At 37.9% G+C, this 20,916-nt stretch overlaps 1 protein-coding gene across 22 annotated transcripts in view; it reads left to right on the top strand.

The window, feature by feature from the left end:
* EYA1 (EYA transcriptional coactivator and phosphatase 1) overlaps positions 1 to 20,916 on the top strand; it is an 83,283-nt gene that overhangs the window by 29,503 nt on the left and 32,864 nt on the right. For 8 of the 22 annotated variants that reach the window (XM_083623309.1, XM_083623303.1, XM_083623319.1 and 5 more), the window contains 6 exons: positions 2,268 to 2,405; positions 8,593 to 8,675; positions 9,064 to 9,250; positions 10,575 to 10,717; positions 11,307 to 11,390; positions 17,719 to 17,808. In XM_083623309.1, coding sequence (XP_083479435.1) covers positions 2,268 to 2,405; positions 8,593 to 8,675; positions 9,064 to 9,250; positions 10,575 to 10,717; positions 11,307 to 11,390; positions 17,719 to 17,808 — 725 coding nt within the window. The remainder of the gene's footprint in view (positions 1 to 2,267; positions 2,406 to 8,592; positions 8,676 to 9,063; positions 9,251 to 10,574; positions 10,718 to 11,306; positions 11,391 to 17,718; positions 17,809 to 20,916) is intronic. The other 14 variants (XM_083623311.1, XM_083623312.1, XM_083623317.1 and 11 more) reach the window with 3 other exon arrangements.

Here is a 20,916-nt window from a genome sequence, read left to right as displayed (position 1 = left end):
AAGTAAAAATTAAAACTTTGGCCACTTGTAGTTTATTCCTGTAGTGTTAGAACTGATTTTTTTAAAATACATTTTTTTTAAATAATTGAAATTTATTCTTAAACTGTTAGAATAGGAAAATTGATCACAATGCAGTTTGGTTATTTGTTGCTACTTTGTTATGTTAAAACAGTTTACATTCCTGTTTTAGGGTTTATATCCTTTTTTTGTAATATTGCCAGTTGGTCTGTTTTTGTGTTTCTTTCCCCCCTTTTTTCTGAACAGCAAAATTTTAAAAACTCCTTTTGATATATTTATATATGCTTGATAACGATTCAGTATGGTGTAATACATCACAAATATAGCTGTAATAACAAATCAGAACTGAATTTTTAATTGAACACTGATTAATTTACTCTGTGGAACGCTTTTATGGAACACTCTGGCAAAGGCTTTTTATTATATTGTACAATGAGAGAATGGAGAAATAATGTTTGTAACAGAGCTTGGTTGGTGGAGATGATTGCCACCGACAGCTGGTTGCTAAGACTTTCTTGGCTCTAATGCTTCAGCAAAACTGTTAAAAAGACTTAAAAATGCAGATTTCCCCCATTGCAGGATGGTTTTCAGTTACTGCTTCTTTATCAGACATGCTGTTGGAAGTTTATTATTTATTTGAATTAGGTTAAATACACATATTAACATACATATATTCATGCATCAGCATAATTCCCATCACTACCATCATACCATTCACGAGTTTTCCCTCTTAATGCAGAGAAGAGGTTTAAAAGAGTTAGGATTGCTTTTTCACAATATAGCTGCCACGTGGGGAATGAAATTTTCCTCCCCAGCTGCTTGCAATGTTATCATGACACTTGCTTCTCCTTTTCAATGCACCCTTGAGAGTGGATGATTTGCAGTGGAAAAATAATTGAGGGTTTTTAAAAAGGAGAAGCAGCTTACACACCAATACATGGTCTACATTCAGCTTTGTCATATCTAAAATTGCAAGTGCATAATCCACATGGTGATTTTATTTTGTATGCCAAATCACCAGATTAGCTCCAACAGATTTGTTGGTCTTCCTGTCACCACCTGCATGCGTCTTGCCTCACTTCAGAAACCCGGGTCTGAGCTTCAGTTGCATTGCCGAATGTCACTGATTCTCTGCAGCAGTCAAAGCTTACCTGTACAGCTGGGCTGCAGGCAATACCCTTTTCCAACACAACATAAAATAATGGCCTATTATGGTGTGGATGCAAACCAGAGGTGCCAATGCATATGGCAGGCTGCAAAATGTTATTTTTGTCTCTATCTGTTTATCAGGCTAAATACATTCTATTTTTCTGGATTGTATTTATTTAATGAAATCATTTTCAGGGTTGTAGATGTTTGAATTTTGATGAAATTCAATAAGAAAAGAAATAAAAAAGACTATATAATGTTACTCCAGTCTGAAGAGACATCTCAAAGGTGTGGGATCTGTATCGTTTACATGGCAAAAAGGCTGTATCCCTTTTGCAGTTAATAATGGATATGTGCCTATAGGCCCAAGCAATAATTTAAAAAGCGATAATTTTCCCACTCTCAGCCCTGTTTTAAAATGTCTAGGAAAAATCTTAAAACTATTGAGTTGTAAAAGGTGCTTACTGTATGTGTTAACGTTGGCCCCTGGTAACTAAACCAACTAAAGCGTTGGGACCCAGGTGGTGGAAATCCTGTATAGGCAGTTGCCCAGTTACCATGAATTCATATACAGGATTGCACTGTAAAACTTGTCAACTTTGGTAGCTAAGAAAGTTTTAACTCACACGCTGGACTTTGTAAATATGAAATTCCCTATTGATATTCTGACCCTCTTTAATTATTAAGCTCTTGCATGTAAAAAGCTATAGAAGAAAGAAATACTTATATTAATAAAACAAGTTTTCTAATGTCTTTCTGAATGAGCAGAAAACAAAAAATGTATAATAGTATCAAATGTGCTTTAAACATCTATAATTTCACAATTTTAAGCTAAAACTGTCACTTTTCCTTCATACAGCCCACCATTTCTAAACTGATAATGTAACGGTTGCTAAATAGGTGAATCTACAGTATGCTCATGTGAGATTTAAATTAAACAAGAATTTAAATTAGAAAGGTTGTGTCAGTTCAGACAGTGCAGCTTAACTAGATTATGGGTTGGTGTCCTTTTGCATACTTACATGAATACTTGTGTGATTTTATTTAATGCCCTCTGTTAAAATATGAACAACTAGCTTTGCTATCACTAACTGATTTAGGTGCATTGTGGGCAGGCATCAAGACAGAAGGCGGATTATCACAAACACAGTCACCTGGACAGACAGGCTTTCTGAGCTATGGTGCAAGTTTTAGCACTCCCCAGCCAGGACAGGCTCCATACAGTTACCAGATGCAAGGTCTGTATAAAGTAATTAGAATTCGTTTGCTTTTCACATGTTGTTCTGGTTTTGTGGGTTTCTAAAAAAAATAATAATAATTGAAAATGCAGGTAGCCAAATGAAGATGATAGCAGTGTATATAATGTGCAAAACTAGATAGATTTTAAATGCAATTTTGCATTGTTGATAATAAATTAGCATTTTTAATTCAAACCCAAGTTTTAAAGGTTTCATCAACATAAGCATTTTAAACATGGCTATTTTATTATGTGATTCCAACATTACAATGACCTTTATTGTAAAATTCCATTTCTTGCAGCATAGTTCTCAGCTGTGATAGAAAACAGAGCAGTGTGAAAAATGGTGTCAAGAATACAAATATAAACTGACATAATTTCATCCCTTAGGTGTGTTTTCTTTGTCTGTAAATTTAAGATGACATTCCCTACAAGTTAACTTGTCAGAATTATTTAGGTAATGTTGGCAGTATAATTTGGAAGTTCTATAAGTATTAGATGCTATCAGTTGTGGTTTCTTCCCCAAAGTAATTTAAATGTTTACTTGATGTTATACATAATGCCTAATATATTGTATATTTCTTTGTGTTGGTACTTATGGAATCCAGTTCTCCTTAGGAATAGAGAAAAGGATTCAAAACTAACCAGAAACATGATCTCTAATTTTAGACTGGGTCAGTGGGAGCTATGCATGTTGAATCCCTTGGAAACCTTAGAACAGATGTTATGAAGCAGAGAAGCCTTAATGTCTTAACTGTATCAGACTTCGTTGATGCAGAATAGCTTTTAGGATGTATTGATCTAGTCCTTAGCCAGTAAGCAAAGGAAACATTTACCTTTAGAACTGACAGCAAACTTAGAATGGCAGAGGTGATGATCTGACATAAGGTCTAGATTAAGACACATTACCACCAAGTTTTCAACAGAAAGAATAAGATTTCTTTCAACTGATTATTATTATTTTTTAAAAAAATTGGAATTATGTCTGAGTCACATCTTCTTTTGTAGGATCTGGCAGCTGCTTCAGCCTCATTTTTAAATGTTCCTTAATTTCGTCTTCTTCTTCTTTTGGAATAGTGGCCTTATCATATAACAATTCAAATATGGTTAGCAGCAACATTGCTGAGAGCAAAAGCAGCAGAATCAGGGCCGTGATTCCTGCATCCTACATTTTTCATATTCTAAATGCACAAGCACTTTTGCATCCTTCTGAGTTTTCACAAATCACCAAAGAGCGATTTTCACAGAGGTTCAAAGGGTTCAAAGATGTGCCTTATCTTCTCCTAATTAGTATAAGTTGAGGACTATAGGGAAGTTGCATATGTTGGTAGCTGTAGTAAAATAGTTTGAAAATGGCATTTGCTTCTTTCTTATCCATGAATACTGATTTGTACAATCTGAAATGGTACAGTGGGTCTCACTTCTGCATAGGATTGATAATTCTAATCTGAGGTTGTGATGGTGAAAACTGAAATAGCTTTCTTTATTGTGGATAAGTTAATGCAAAACACTTTTGCTCCGGCTTTGCCCATCCTTGGTTTTAGCTCCGCCTGTTGCTGGCATGCAGCCTTGGTCTTAAGTATGGAAAGCTAGCTCTGGACCCTGTAATGTATATTCTGTTTTTATTTTGTTTTTTAATGTTACAGTTTTGTTGTCCTAAAAAAATTAATGGGTGTCAAACCCTCAGTAAGTTAGGGACTTCCCCTGCATGTGGCTCCAATGGGTTGAGCACAAAAGACCAATAGTGAGTCTAAAAGTTTTGAAGGTGGTTTCTGCATGCGCTGTAGAGGGAAGTGAGGGGCAGGTGGGGCTCACCAACCTGGGAACGTAGCCCATCTAGGAGAAGGAGAACTCTGTACCAAAACCTCCACTGCCTTGCGGGATACCTTCGGGAGAAGAAAAGGCCAAGGAGTAAACCCTAACAGGAGTCCCTGAGACGGTTGGATGGTGCCTTGTACACCTCTTTCTGGCAGCTTCTGCAGCCACGCTCGTGCCAAATGTATTGCTCTGCTTTCCTTTGGACCTCATCAGCAAAGCCGAGAGAGAGGTTTTGTGAGGATATCCATACACACTGCTCAGGTTTGCATCCTGGGGAGGTCACTTTGGTGCTTATAACACAGCAGTTTGACTTCACCCCCAGAGGTGCCCTCCATTTTATCTCAAGACAGATGGATGCCAACAAAAACACTGAAAGAACTTCCCATTTATTCTTACTCTCTGCTTCCTGTTTTTAACCAGTTGCTGTTTTTAACAAACAAAAAGACTTCTGTTCTTATCCCATGACTGCTAAGCTTACTCAGGAGTCTTTGGTGGGGTATTTTGTCAAAAGTGTTCTGAAATTCTTACATGCACAGTGTTGTGGTCCTAGCATTACTCACAAGCCAATTGTTTCAACATGATTACTTATTTATAAAATGTACTTTTAATTTGCAAAGGTGCAAAAATGATTTTTGTATAATTTTATAGTTCATAGGGTTAGATGGTGGCGCACACTCTTTTTTGTTGATCTGCATATCATCTGATACAATAGCACTGTGCATTTGTGGCATGACATACCTTATTAAAATGTGGCAAACTTTAAAGAATGTTTTAAGTACTCCTAAGCTGATGTCCTTGGGTGGTCTACGTAGCAGTTTTCAGAAACCTGTTTCACATTTGTTATGGTCTGTGAGACCCTACTTGCTCTCCATAGGAGTCAGTAATGGCATAAGATGAAAGAAATGTTTGTTGTAATATGCTGGCCTAGGTGCAATAACAGTTTTCATTGGCTCTTGTGAACTTTCTGCCAATATGCAAGAAAGGCAAGTTTACAATCCTAAGCATGTTTACTTAGCCGTAAGTCCCAATAAGTTCAGTTGGGCTTACCCCCAAGTAAGTAGACACAGGATTGCCGCTTAAGTGTTATTTTAGATGTTAGATATTTTTCTTGCATTTCTGTGAAATTTATACATTAATAGATTCTATATAGGAGTACTTCTATGTACATATCCAATTAATCACAAACAATAAAATGTTTATTCTTAAGAAATGTTGCATAAAGTGGTTACTTGGTCAGCATGATCCCACTCATGTTTACTTCGGAGTAGGGATATGGATATCTATTAGACCTCTTTGCTGAGCAACATTCGACAATTATTTTAATCACTGTCCCGAAATAATGTCCTAAATGCTTAGGCACTGATCTATTTTTATTTTCCATATTAATATAAAGGTGAATGTTTTTACTAAAAGCAAGTAATGTGTATTTGAAAAATTGGGAATTGAAACCCCTTCTTCCTGCTATTGAAATATCTCTTTGTTCTACTAAAATGTTAACGTGTGTCTGTTTTTTCATATACAACTAGTCCTGATTTCTCCAAAGGCAGTGGGTTGGATCCTGAGAACTGCAAGCAGAAGAAAGCTCACAGAAGGGGATTTTCCCCACTGCAGTCTTCTGCACTCCCTGCTCAAAAGCAATCTGTCCTGAGGGTTGCAGGATCATTCAGAACAGGGTGAGATTGAACATGAGAGGACTGCTGTGGAAGGGGTGAATTGACACCTTCTGTGAGCCCACTATTCATTAATTCTCTCTTTCTGTTAATTTTCATTTGCTCATCCTGTTCTGTTCTGGAGGGTCCCCAACCACAAGGACCAGCTTTTTCGGGCAGGGTGGAGGGGGCCACTGGGAGGAAGTTTGTAAAGTCCCCTTCTGCCAGCTTGTTTCTGCTTATGGTTGTCAGGATCCAACCTGATGTCTTGAGGTATCCATAGTAAGTGTCTGTATAACTGGATGGCTCATGAGCAAGTGTATAAATAACTTTTTATTGTTTTCTCTACGGCATTTAGAGAGAACACTAGTTAATGTAGACTAGTTTAGCTAAAGGATTACCATGTAAGTTGTTTATGCGGTAAATCTCATACTTCATCTAAGGCACCTCCCGCAATATGGAGCCCATTATATGGTATTTACAAAATTAAGGAAGGAACATTTCTAATATACTGTGTAGTTTAGATTTCCTTTTTAGACTTTTCAAAGTGAGGATCACTTTTTACAAAATCATTTAATTACAATCCTATGGAAGGGCCAAAAGGCAGTGCTATTTTGGTGCCGAAACTCACCATGAATGCCTCCCCTGTTCTATTATAACGGCGATGGTGCCCACCTGAGAGGTGCCGGCTGCAAAAAAGCCCTACCAAAAGAGATCTCTATCCTAGGAAGTGGCTGGGATCTGAAGGATCCCTCTACCACACTCCAGCTTGTGTGTGTGTGTGTGTGTGTGTGTGTGTGTGTGTGTGTGTCTTAGATACAGTTCCAAGCATATCTTAACGTCATTCTCTCAGATATATTTGGACCATTGTTCCTCTCCTTGGTTCTCCTTTTGGTACCTTAGTTATTAGCTATTCTGTAATCATGATAAATTAAAAAGGCAGATTATGAGGGTGCTTTGCTACTTCAGTGCCTCCTGGAAATTGCAGCTTTTTGTATTCCCCATTCCCTCTCCCCTCCTCCGTACACTTTCACTATTAAGTGTCCATATGTTCACATTTGCTTTTGGGCCTAAAAGGAGGTTGCTGCCCTTTTAGAAATTCAGCTTTGTAGATAAAGGCACTAAAACCAGAGTGCCCATCTGTCCATTTTGGGCAGCTAAGGTTGAGAGAGTATTGCTGTGTCCAGGCACATTTAGACTATGGCCTTTCTACTTGAAATGTCATATAATAATTCTTGTAGTGTCAGGGGCAACAGTAACTTCTCAAGGAAAGAGAAAACTGCTGCCTAAGGCTGTATACTCAAGAACATTTAATGAACTATAATTATCTGTGCCATTATTGAGAAGCCCATAAGGTTCATAGATTGTGGTGAAAACTTCTTTTGTGTTTCTATAGCATGGAAAAAAACATTATAGCAATAATAAAAGGTTTCATTTTTAAGGACTACAAAGTATAAGTCTTGTTAACAGCAATAGAAGTTTGGAGTTCCCAGTATCTTTCAGGATATGTGTCATTTCCTCCCCCCCCCAAAAAAAACCAAAAACACAATGTGACATTGAGACATATTTTAATAATATTTATTTATAAACAAATAAATCAGTGGGGTTTCCAAGTAATTTTTTTAGTACCACAATATATATGTAGTTTTGTACTGATTTGAAACTTACAAGGCTACATAAGCAGAATAACTACATAAGCAGATATTGCTCTGGATTACTATTTAAGACAGTAGGGGGAGATCTCATATTTGAATGCTTATCCAAATAAAAAGCTTCCTCCACATATTTCCAAGGAGTAGCTGTGTTCGTCTGTTTCAGTAAAATCAGATAACATTAACCTATTTATTATGACATGGACTAGAGTTTACTTCATCAGTGCTTGACGAGTTATCCGGATACACATAGTTTGGGAGGGGGTATAGTAAACAGGTGGGGGGGATGAAATATAGAATGTACAGGAGGTGATAATTATGTCATTAATAAGGGTCAGTCACAAAACATGATAACAGACAGCCTGGAAATTGATAAGCCAGTAAAAATAGATGGTCACCTCCCTTGAACAAAATAACTTCAAACAGAGACCACAATGTGAAATGAATTACACACACACACACACACACACACACACACACGTGTGTATGTGTATCCATAACACCTTAGCCTTCTTGTGAAGTAAACTCTAGTCTATGAAATTTTATGCCATAATAAATGTTAGTTTTCAAGTGCCACCAGACCCTCTTGTTGCTTTTTCTCTTCACATAGAAAATCAGCATGTTAGTTTTCACTATTTTCAATAGTGGAGGGAGTCTTTTATATGAGGAAGCATTCTTAACATAGGAACCTTCCACCTGTAGTTTGAAGTGGCACTTCCCTGAAAGTGACACATAGTGAAAACTGTGCCATTGATTCTACTGATTAAGCTTTGCTCTTATGTTATACCTAACATAATAGAATGAAGCAAAGTGATTTTGACTTCTGATTCTACTCTTAATACATTCCATTTGAATAACTTTTTAGCTTTCACACAATCTAGAACCCTGGAAGTAATGATTTATCATTCATCATTCACAGTATAGTCTTGCCTATGACACAGGAGATTACTTATTATACCAGCATATGAAAAATTCTGTTTTATCGCTGTTGATTTGTTGTGTTGTTCTTTTTAGAGACATTGTATTGACTATTTATATAAACTTTCTTCCTTCTTTTGTTCTGTTTCAGGAAGCAGTTTCACTACATCATCTGGAATATATGCTGGAAACAATTCACTTACAAATTCTACGGGATTTAACAGTTCGCAACAGGTAAATATATGAAAATTATTAAATGACAGGGTGCCAAAAGTGTGTTTTGAGAAGGATAATACAACTCATATCTGTAATTCTACACAAAACCTTGAAGTTCTTTAGAATTTTGAGGCTTACCTTAGTGTTACTTGTAACAGCCCATCTTTATTGCCTTAAAAAAAATATCAGGATAATATTTAGACCCAATTCTGATATAGTTTTTTCTAAAATTCAATTTCCTATTTATGCAAAATAAATAATGTTTGTGATTTCCTACTCTGCAAAATCCAAGATGGCAGAGAAATTGAGGCATCTGTTTCCACTTCCACTTTGGAACACACACCAAAAAGTAAGCAGCATGTTGATGGGAAAGTCTCTAATACAGCCTTTTTCTCAACTCTGGCAGGAGTATCCTTCTTACCCCAGCTTTGGCCAAGGTCAATACGCACAGTATTATAACAGTTCTCCATATCCTTCGCATTATATGACAAGTAGCAACACCAGTCCAACAACCCCTTCTTCCAATGCTACATACCAGCTTCAAGAACCACCATCTGGCATCACAAGTCAAGCAGTTGCAGATCCTACAGCAGGTAATTGCATAGATTTGATTGTACCTATAGGCAACAATTTGGTACTTGAAATGTATTTTTAGAAGAATTCTGAATGTATGGTGGCACTTATTAAGAAAGGACTGGCTCAGCAAGGGGAAAGTGGACAGCAGTGAGTTTTTAAATACAGGTTTTTTATAGTTACCACCTCAAATAATTTATAAGCACCAGCATTAAAAAGTAAAAACAAAGATTACAAGATGTGTTATAGTCTTTTCAGATGTTGAGCTCATTACTCAAACTTTAGTTAATATTTGCCATCATGACTATCCCAGTGTTCATGACTGGTAGGTGGGGTAAGCATGACACACCATGGCTTCTCTGGTGGCACTGCTGCTAGTGGTGGCTCCACTGCAGCAAGAACCCGAAGTGTTGCCAAGGTGGGTCTGAAACTACCATCCATGGTAGCTGGTGGGAAGTCCTGAAATGGGATGTTTCAGGGGTATCCACAGCTCTGCAGATCCCCCAAAGAACTTCTGGTTTTAGGGCATCTTAATTGGACCAGCCTGGAACAGGCACAGCCAAAAAAGGATGTGTAAGAACTTGCTTAGGATTAGGATTGCTTAGTCCAGCTGCAACCCTGCGTACATTTACTTGGAGTAGACGCCACGGAACGCAGTGGGACTTCTGAGTTGGATTGCACTGAAAAGCTTGACTGCAAGTTGCAAGTCCATATTTAGCTATAATAATCCCCAGATGTTCCAGTCATCACTAAGCATCAATCCAGAGGGCTTAGGGAGGATGGTGGCCGTTGGATGATAGTCACTGGGAGAAGCTTCAGCAGTGAGTTTTATCCCACCCCATTTGACTCTCTTTGCCCCATAATATTTATCAGAGATGCTGGTGCCCTACTTCCTCCACACTCCAAAATTTAAGCTGAAAGTTCTCCACAGAAGACATAGTTTTAAACTAATTCTAAACTATCTTTAAACTAATTTCAAGAGCAAAGAATGTGAGAGAGCAAAGAACAAAGTTTACAGGAATCAGTGAGCTTTTAGGTTAACTTTGGCCGGCTTATGTTCTATGAATTCTTGGAAGCTGGAGGATGTTTTGTTTTTTAAGAAATAACCCCTCCAAGTATTGGAAAGGAGAATTTTCAGTTGACTTCATTGTTGTATATATTTGGGTTAGGAAGAATTCTGACTTCCAGGAATTAGTGTACCACTAGTAACATAAATACATATGGTAATCTATTACAAAAGTACACCAAAACTTTGTGTGGCCATTTCAGTGCATCATACTTAAAGAGAAACTAAATCAAAGAACTACAACTAAACTAAAATATAAGCATTTTTTTCTTCTGAAGCAGAGTACAGTACAATCCACAGCCCAGCAACACCGATCAAAGATTCTGATGCAGAAAGGTTGCGTCGCAGCTCAGATGGCAAATCACGTGGTCGAGGCAGAAGGAATAATAATCCTTCACCACCGCCTGACTCCGACCTAGAGGTATTGTATATGAAGTAGCTATTTTATTTATTTATCTCTTCAGAAGCATTGGGGCAAATTACAGCATACTAGGCTAAGAGATGCATAAAACCAAATTCCAGCACATGAAAATCCTCAAAAGCAAAGCAAAATTATAAACTCCAGCTAAAAACAATTCCACTCCTACCCAGTCTTATATTTTGACCTTTCTCACAAGGGAGTTTCCATCCCCTTCAAAATTACTCACCCCTAGATTGTGTCCTCTGCTTGCTGAGAGGAAATAGCTACCCAGGGCATCACTGCAACACTTCTACTGCTTCCTGCTGGAAGGGCGCCTCCCTAAATCTACTGCAGGGATAGGAAACCAGTCACCCTCCCAATGTTAATTCTTAGTAGAAAAGTATGTCGTTAATGTGGAGATGTTACATTACTTTATTGACGTTGTTCTGAAATGTATGGGTTTCTCTAAAATAGTAAGAAAGGATAGCTTTGTTATAGCACAACATTTAAAATAGTTTGTTCACGTGTACATCCATTGATCTAAGCTTTTTTTCCTGTTCTAATTATCAACTTTACAGAGGGACCCATTGATTTGGTTATCTTTTTACAGAGAGTATTCATTTGGGATTTGGATGAGACAATCATCATTTTCCATTCCTTGCTTACAGGATCCTATGCTAACAGATATGGGAGAGTAAGTACCATGACAGTCAATGTCTATATGTGTTTATGCAGAAAGAATCTATAGTATGGTGTGGTAGTGAAGTAAAAAGTCAAGTAGGAGAACTGTCTAATGGTTCCCATCCAGGTTTTCAGTGCTGGTGGCACAAAAACAAAATTAGTAGTATACAAGATTGTCAGATCATAAATTGCTTTGATCTAATTATCAGTGTAATCCCATGCTTGTTTCCTCAGGAGTAAGTCCCACTACTTATTTCCCAGTCAGTAAGGTTTTATCCTACAGTTATTTGACCTTGTTTATAAATTAGAAGTGAGGAATTAGATAATTATATTTTATTAACGAACAAACCAACCAATATTTGCATGATTTGAATATCAGCCACTGGGGAACAACAGCAGAAGATGGCTATTGCACTCATATCCTTCTTGATTGCTTCCCATAGGTATCTGTTTGGTCACTGTCAGAAACACCATGCTGGACTAGTTAGGCTTTTGGCCTTAATTTGCAGAGTTACCCTTAAGATTCTTATTACTGTCTCTGGGAGCTTCCCAGCTGAGCATTCATGCTATTACGTTCACACAGAGGTTATAAGACATCATCAGCACTTGGTTGCTATCCTGCAATTTCCAGTTTAATTTCCCATCACCTTTTTAATTGGCCTTTCTGCAGTTGGATAAATGATGGGCTATTTGCACTAGAAAGTGTGGATTAACCACATTTGTTGGATTAACCACATAAATGACTGAATGCAAGGGCCCTATGACATAAGAAGTCTCATATCATGCAGGAAGATCATATTCTATGGCTCTTCCCATTACATTAGTCCAGTTTTCAACCTATGAAGCTGCCTTATACTGAGCCAGACCAGTGGTCTGTCTAGCTCAGTATCATCCAAACTGACTGGATGCGGCTCTCTGGGGTTTCAGGCAGGACTCATTCCTACATATAGATGCCATGGACCGAACCTGAGACATTCTGCATGCAAACAGAGCCTCTATCACTGAGCTATAGTGCTTCCCCTGTTCTCCAAGGATTGACACTGGTATGGGAACAGCTGCAGTATGGTTTCCTCCCACATAGTCTAGGACTTTTCACAGTATCCCAATGCACCAGAATGAGTAGTGCTGCAGCTGCTACCACAGTGCCAGACCCAACTATCACCCTCTCCTAATATTCTAAAATTCTTCCCTTGAATAGCATTACTGCCCCGTAATTCCCCTACTGGACTTTGGGATGTGAGGAAGTCTTTCCCACCCCAATTAAATTGATAATATACTAGTAAAGAAATGAATGTGTTGCCCCTATTACTTACGTTGAGTGAAAGCAAAGAACTATGTATTAGATTATGAAAGGGAGTTTGCTATGGCAGATGTCCAAAAAAAAGAGTGCTTGCACTGTATGACTCAGTGTAAAAAAATATTTTAATTGAAAAAAAGGCACTGAAATTGCCTCCAATACTTTAAGATAGATCAAGCACTTTAATCTATAGAGAACTGAATAAATAACTTTTGATGTATGTATGTCAAAGCTATCCTGCTATTAAATAAATGGGCTCATGTGTATATCTCTGACATGCTTCAGAATGATGATGTGATAAAGCACTGCACGCTACCCTTAAAACATTAGTCAACGTAATCTCTTTTTCTCTTGTTCTTAGTATGAAGTGCTGTTTTTACAAAGGCTAGATAAATGTTTAGGAGCACAATCAAACTTTTCAGTGTTTGCTGGAGGAGTTTTTTTCTTTCTCATCAAAAGGGTGGTGTACGTTTTTTGTATATTGTTTTGCCCTCAGTGCAATCCTGATCTCCCTTTATGTTGATGTCTGGGGTGCTGGTGATGAGGATATTGTGTAGTCTTCCATTTGGTGGCTTCCATTTGCTACCAGTTGGAGAGGCTCTACTGTAGCTGCCATATTTGGTGGTTTTCTTATCAGTGGAACTCTCCAAAATAAGGTGGGATGCTGGCAGCTTGGGATCCCCTAAAGGGCTTGATCCTAGATCTTCTCTGCTATTCCAGTTATATAATGAAAACTGGCGGCAGGAGCCAGGGGGCACTTCAATGCCCTGGCTGGTTCGATGCAGCAAGTTTTGGGATTTGGCAGTCAGTCCTCTACTCTACCTTGTTGCTCCCTGGCCAGATTGCTGTGCTGCATGAGTTTCTCATACTATAAGCAACTTTAGTGTGTTAGAGTGAAATTTGATTCATCCCTGAATGAAAGAAGCAACAGCAAACAAAACCTCATGTGCTCATTAGAATGCAGCTCAGAGCAAAAAGGAATTGGCCAATTCAGGACAACAACTTTTTGCTCAGAAGTGTCATGAATGTGCATTGTACAGTTTGCCCAAAATCGGGTGTTCATTTTAAAAGAAATGCTAGGGTTACAGCCACCAGTGAATGCAACATTAGTGAACAGGGCTCCCCAGGTGTACACTGTGCAAGTGTATTAATACTGAACATGTACAAAGTGGCATTTGATTTAAATAAGAGGCTGGCCACATGTAACCTTGCATGAGTGATTTGCATTTATATACCCAGCATCACATTTAAATCAGGTGCGATCCCTGCGACAGGGTGAGCTCCCGTTGCTTGGTGCCTGCTCCTGCCAACCTAGCAGTTCAAAAACACGTCAAAGTGCAAGTAGATAAATAGGTACCACTCCGGTGGGAAGGTAAATGGCGTTTCCATGTGCTGCTCTGGTTCGCCAGAAGCAGCTTAGTCATGCTGGCCACATGACCCAGAAACTGTACGCCGGCTCCCTCGGCCAATAAAGCGAGATGAGCACCGCAACCCCAGAGTCGGTCATGACTGGACCTAATGGTCAGGGGTCCCTTTATTGCTGTTAGAGCTCTGTTTCAATGAGAGGAAGAAAAGAAGCAAAGCAACGAAGTTACAGTGACAAGTCAAGGGGGGAGGGGTAGTAATTTTGGCACTGATCAAAATTACCATTTTATCTTCTTCAGTAATTCTGCCATAGTAATTCTGCCATAGTAATTCTGCCATACCTATTGTGATGTGTTGTTTTGTTTTTTGTTTAAAATGATTTTTTTTACTTTTTCTTTTTGTACCCCTTAAAACTTTAATAAATATTATTTTAAAAAAGAAGAAGAAGAAGTCCAGGTTTGATGCATTATATTTTTAGACCTTTTAAGATGGATCTAAATAGCTCACTTTAAAAAAAAAAAAGATAGCGTTATAACAAATATATCTGACAAACTGATGTGTTCGTAACAAAAAAAATAACACTGATGTTGTGGATGCTAGTCATGGGGTGATCATGAGATTCACATTTCACATTTCTCACACCAATCATGATGGCAATAGATGTGGCTGGAGGGGATGTGTGTGCATTTTCTCATTAACAAAATACTGCCATCTGAGCGCAGGGCAAAAGCAATTTCTCTGCAATATAAGTATTATCTTAAATAAAGATGTTTAGATTTCATTCAAAAAAATGACCAGCAGCTGTGCTAAAAAAGAAAGTGTGGAAGTGCTGGATATATTCTTCAAATGTTTACAAAGAGAGATGCCTTCTGCAGATTTGTGTCTCTAATCAAATCACCTCTTGCAGCGTTAGCAGCTGGCATGCACCACAAAGTGGTCAATGCCAAGTGCTTCATGAATGATTATTTGAAACTATTTTAAAAAATCAATTGCTGCATAACATGAAAGACGCTAAGAAAAGTTGTAACATTAAATGGTTCAGATGTAACATCAAACCATGGTTTGATACTATATGAATGAGCAATTTTGGTTTGTCCACTCTCCACTTTTCCCATTTCACTGCCAGATCCTAGTGTTAAATCCTGATTTGAAGGACAACAAAAACCATAGTTAGCTAGTTCAGATGAAAGGAGGTAGGGAATTGCCATGTGCAAGGGTAGAAAAGGAGGAAGAGTGCTAACCCAAGGCTCCTTGATAACTCATTCAGGTACCTCCAAATAATGGTTTAACATTATGTCTGAACCACCTTAATGGTATTTGAATTTTTGCAATCCTGATCAGAAAAGTTATTTTCTCTAGGGGGCGGGGAAGCCTACCTGATTTAATTCTAAGAGATCCTTATGTGTGCTTTAATGTTCTGTGAAGAGGGGAGGGAAAACAAAAACCCTCTTTCACAGAAGTCTTCAATTGTGGCTTTCCAGCTTAACTGGAAAATAAGCCAAGACACGTACAATAAGTGAACTTTCCTGTTTTTCAACTACTTCTTACCCACAGAACAAAGGAAGTGAACATTTTAAAATCACATACTGATAGTTTTTGTACCCTGACTTCCATGTTCAAGAAAAGAATATGTGGTCTGTCACACTGGTATTTCCCCTTTTAAACTGAACATTCACCTGAGATTTGCACCTTTATACCTTATTAGACAGTCACATTGAACTACAAATCCTAATAAACTTACAATGGATGGTAGTTTTCCTTAACTTTCAGTTCCCAGTAATTATTTGGAAATTAATGGTTCTGAATAGCAAAATAGGACTTGGGTTGTAGTATTTGATTACACCAACCAAGTACACCAACCAACAAGTACACTATTGTACTTGTGTTAAGTGTACACAGGGATTTCAAGCACAAGACTTTTTCTTTTTAAAAAAATCTTTATCCTGTAGATTGCTTGAGTCAGTGCAGTTTAGTTTGGGAATCTAGGAGAGCAGTGAGAAATTTATTTCTATAGATTCTTGGTAGTGTCAAAACAACAACAACAAAAAAGGATTTTGCAATATTGCTGTTCCAGAGACTCTAGGTAGGAAAGTGAGGTTATTCATAATCATAGGATTCTGCTCTGTGATGCAGGAGAAAAGGGTATAAGCTAATCAAAGAAATGTAGTCCTGGAAATAGTAGTTAAAATTGGAACGAGAAACCAGACTGGAATGTATATTATATAATATAGGAACATGCTTAATACTGAGTCAGTTCATTTGATCCATCTTCCTCCATATTGTCTACACTGGCTAACAGTAGGTCTCCAGGAATTCATACTCAAGTCTTTTCAGACCCTGAAGCTTTTTCATTCAAAGCATATGCTCTAGCTCTGATCTATTACCCTTTCCTTTGAGATATAGAATAGATATAGATACATACACATACACATACATATATTATAAATAAATTATGTTTATAAATTTTGTCCTGTTCTTAGCATTGTTCTTTGCCCCCACTTGGATGGGCAGCCATGTTAGGTTTAGAGATTTCAAACCTCATTTTTCTTTATGAATATATTCAGAGTAGCAAAATTACCTAAACACAGCAGAACATTAAGTACAAAATAGTTGTATTTTGTTGTTTTAATGAATTTAAAGCATTTATGTTGAAACACTCTGGGAAGTTATTGCCAGACGAATGATTGATTAATGTGGGAGATATCTATCCCAATCTAGTTTATTTATTAGCTTTTTTTAAAATTTATAACCCATTCTTTCAAAATTATGTTTTCATGTTCCTGACCTTGAAAAATAATTTTGTTAAATTGCATGCCCTATGTATATACTAGGGCCCTGTTGCAATTCATAGATTAATAATGTATATTAAACACACACATCTGTATTGTATTTGTAAACCACAATGCTGAGCACATTCTGATTTTATTAGATCAGTAAGAAGTAACTTGTTATGGTAATGTCTGTAGAGCAATTAAAGTGTGTTGTACATGAATAAAAAACCCCCTATAGATTTCTTCTCCATATGGGTGGGCTATAGCTGAATGATTAGTATTTTATTAGAGTCCTTAAATCTATTGTGTAGTATTTCGGGAGGAGTCCATAGATCTATTTCAGAATATATGTGGAAGGTTCTGGTTCAGTTCCTAGTATTTTTCCAGAATTGAGCTCATGTAGCAGAGCTGAGGAAACTCTCCTGAGGACCTATGAAACAAAGGTTTGCCAAAGTATAAGGAAGCTTCGTATTTCTATTCAATTAGACTACAGTGACCTCCAACCCCCCCCAAAAAAACCCCTCATGCATAGGATCTTTCCTGACCCACCTTTTTAGCAAATCACTTCATACCCCTCCACACCATGTAGCCCAAACTGCTCCAGTCCACAATATCCCACATCCTAACTACTGCAGCAACAACAACAGTACTTCATTGGAGCACCTTTGGGCTCAGACCTAGGATGGCAGACTCTGGAGGAACAGGAGGAGGGGGAATGGGAGTAGGAAGCTGGATCAAAGAAGCCCTTCCCTCCCTCTGAACACATCTGGCTTCAATGTATAAATAACCTAAATAAATAAATGCAGAATCTGGGCTCATAACAGACTGGTTTGGGTGGCAGAGAACTGTAGAATTCTAGGCTTCCTTTCTATACATTACCGACTATAATTGTTATTTTTTTCTTTGAGGACCCCCCTACTTCTGTTTCCTTGGGACTGAGGATGGAGGAGATGATTTTCAACTTGGCAGACACACATCTATTCTTTAATGATTTAGAAGTAAGTAATTATAGTTCTATCAAGACAAAATTTACTATTAGTTTCTTTTTATAGGCTTGTAGAGGGAAATCATAGCTGGCGCAAGGGAGGAAAATAACACTGGATCCACAATGTCACTTCTGCTTCATACCAGCCTTGGCAGAAAATGAGGAGGGCTCCTCCTCACTTTTCACTCCAAGCTGGTGTAGCTGACAGGCCCAAAGATCAGACCCTTCAGGGGATCTGGACAGTTTGAGGTCTGCTCCTGACCTGGTGGTTCGCTACCCATGAAAAATCCAATTTCTGGGCTTTCCACTTGCTAGTGATGGCAGTAGAATTATTGGCTGTAGCTTTCCACTCACCTGGATGCAGCTGGAGCCTCCCCAATGCAGCAGAGCCCTACCCTTGGTGACACCTATGTGCCATCCTAGCCCTACACACACCAGCCATCAACATAGGAGTGAGGGTTGTTTTGACCTCTCAGAAATGCTTATTTGCTTGAATATGGCAGGGGTACTCCAATTCACATCAACTCGAACCAGCGTAGCCAGTGGTCAGGGTTGATAGGAGCTGTAGGCCTGCAACATCTTGAAAACAGTATGTTGGATAATCTGGAAATATGCTGCCCAAGGGCTGCATGAATATATTTGCTCACACAAAATATCAGTTGTAATATGTTACACTTCCACATTTAGTAGCTGAAAACGTTGTTTGAAGTGTTGATGGCTATATCTTATTCAGTTATTATAATTTTGATCAAAGTACGCAAGTTCAAAATTGTTTATGCAGACAATTGAATATTAAACCTTGCTGCCTTCTTAATGATCATTAGGTGTATGTCTCTTTCTCAACTGCAACCCACTGGGAGGAAGTCTGTCTTTTAACCCAAGGAAAATCATTAATGTTGAATGATTGGTAGACTCAGCTGCTTATTAAAACGGTGTTTCTGCATAGGACTAGGGCTGAGCGATGTTGGGTCTTGAACATTGCCGTATATTGCTGGTGAAGCTGCCGCCGCTTGAGTCCCTCTGCCTCCATCTCCCAGCTAGTTTGTTTCTCCCTCTGTCCCGCTGGGCACTGGAGGCAGAGGAATTCAAGAACAGTGACGGTTTCACCAGTGATATACCGCTGAATGAAGTTGTCATTGTGGTATGCCCCCATGTACCAGTCCTGGGCGATATATTGATATATTGCCCAGGCCTACATAGAGCTTGTTCCACTTCTTTTCATTAGTCATGCAAGTCTTGTGGGAAGACCAATTCATAGACATTCGTAGTTGATTGTGGTGGTTGTTTTCAGCTTGTCAGTAGACCTTTCCATGTGAGTAATGAAATGTGACCAGAGAACTAGCTGAATACAGCAGCAGGGACCTCTGTGATCAGAAGGATCTCAGCAGTAGAACTATTACATGAACTGGAAAAAGAAAAAGAGAAATGGGAAGCCATTTCAGTCGTCGATGCTGTTACTTTTGTATCCATCTTTTTGGAACTTTCTGCATAGACTTCCAGTAAAGTGCTTGCCTGTGCTTACAATGGGAAAGGCAATTTCTGTTGTTATTATCATAAAAAGAAAAGAATATATTAAAACAGTCAAGTTTTGCTCCCATCATAATAAAGACAGCTGTTTATTTAAAATCCAACCATTAAACAAGCTTGTGGCAGGGCTGCCAACAGGCATTAATCATCACGTTGTTGTTTTGTTAGAATTTATAAATGTATGTTATTCCAGACAGGCAAAAGAATCCAAAAGATTCAAATACAACTTTTGCTGATCAAAGTTAATTGGCAGCAATTGGCCTTTAAATATTTCCTGATGTTTCCTTTTCTAAAAAATCAAGCAAAATACACCTTATTTAATAGATGAGCCAATATCATTTGAAAAATGCTAGTGTGTGAGGAACCTTAAATGTGGTTTCTCAAACATCTGTCCTATATTTTGATTTCTTTTCATCTGCAAAGAAACTACTCACAGATGAACTGGCAACTTAAGAATGTAATAAAATTATTTAAATGTGCTTTATTTTTTCTTTCATTCCTTAGTGAAGTATTTATTTCTTCACATTTAAAATGCAAGAATTCATGCATTTGCAAGTGTTTTCAATAATGCAATTTAATGTTAAAGACATTTATTGTTTTGGTATTGAATGACATGTATTGGATTGTTATTCTTCCAAAAAAGAAAATAACAAGGGTCCTTACTTTCCAAGGCTGTATATGTATTTTTGGTTGCATTCAATTTTATGCAAGCTATAAAAAATAGTATCATATCCTAAGCCTACATCCAATAGTTTATAGTGTTTTCTTTTGTTTTACCCAACCATAAATCTACATGTATACATATGTAGGGCCTTGTAACTTCTTGCAACTACAATTGATGTCAATAGAAGTTAACTTTAAGTTTAGTGGTTATGACAAAATGCTGGCAACGTTAACGGAGAATTTTGGAATTTACTTCTTATGCCACACAGGGCTTGTGAGCTGAGTTTCCTGAGCAGCATCTTCTCAACTCACACTGTAAACTACTTTTGAAACATGGTGACATTTCAAAAGCAGTTTCAGTCAGTCCATTTCAGCATGTGAATTTGTGATCACATTGTACATTCCTAAAAATATTATGTGCAGTTCTATTGCTGCACCTCAAAAAGGATGTTGAACCCAGTATATTGATGTGGAGTGCAGGAAAGTTTCTCCTGCAAGTTCCAAGGATCACCCATGCTTTTCAGAGCAGGATTTTTAGTGTGGCTTCCCTTATTCTGTAGAATAGCATTCCTGTTGAGATACAACAGGTTTCCATTATCTGCAAGTGGGAACTTTTGTTCTGACAGGCTTTTCTGGCTGGATAAATGGGTCTTTAGCACAAATTTCGACTTGTTAGGGTTTTAGTCTTGTTTTACATGCATTTGCTATTTATGTGTTTTTAACTGTTTTTAATTGTCTTATGTGTAAATCACCTTGAGACGGTTGTTTAGAAGCTGATTAAGAAATCAATGGTGGTGATTAAGAATGATTATGGCAGTGGTAGTGATGATGCTGTTTTCAGTGGCAGTCCCTTGTTTTCATAATATGTGGCTGTGCCTTTAGTAAATTATTCCACTAATGCTGTAATTTTTTTATGTTAGTTGTGGCCCTG

This window comes from Podarcis filfolensis (genome assembly GCF_964270895.1).
Source record: "Podarcis filfolensis genome assembly, chromosome: 7".
Lineage (NCBI taxonomy): Eukaryota > Metazoa > Chordata > Lepidosauria > Squamata > Lacertidae > Podarcis > Podarcis filfolensis.
The sequence above is the reverse complement of the archived record's forward strand: the minus strand, read 5'-3'. Positions and strand labels throughout refer to the sequence as shown.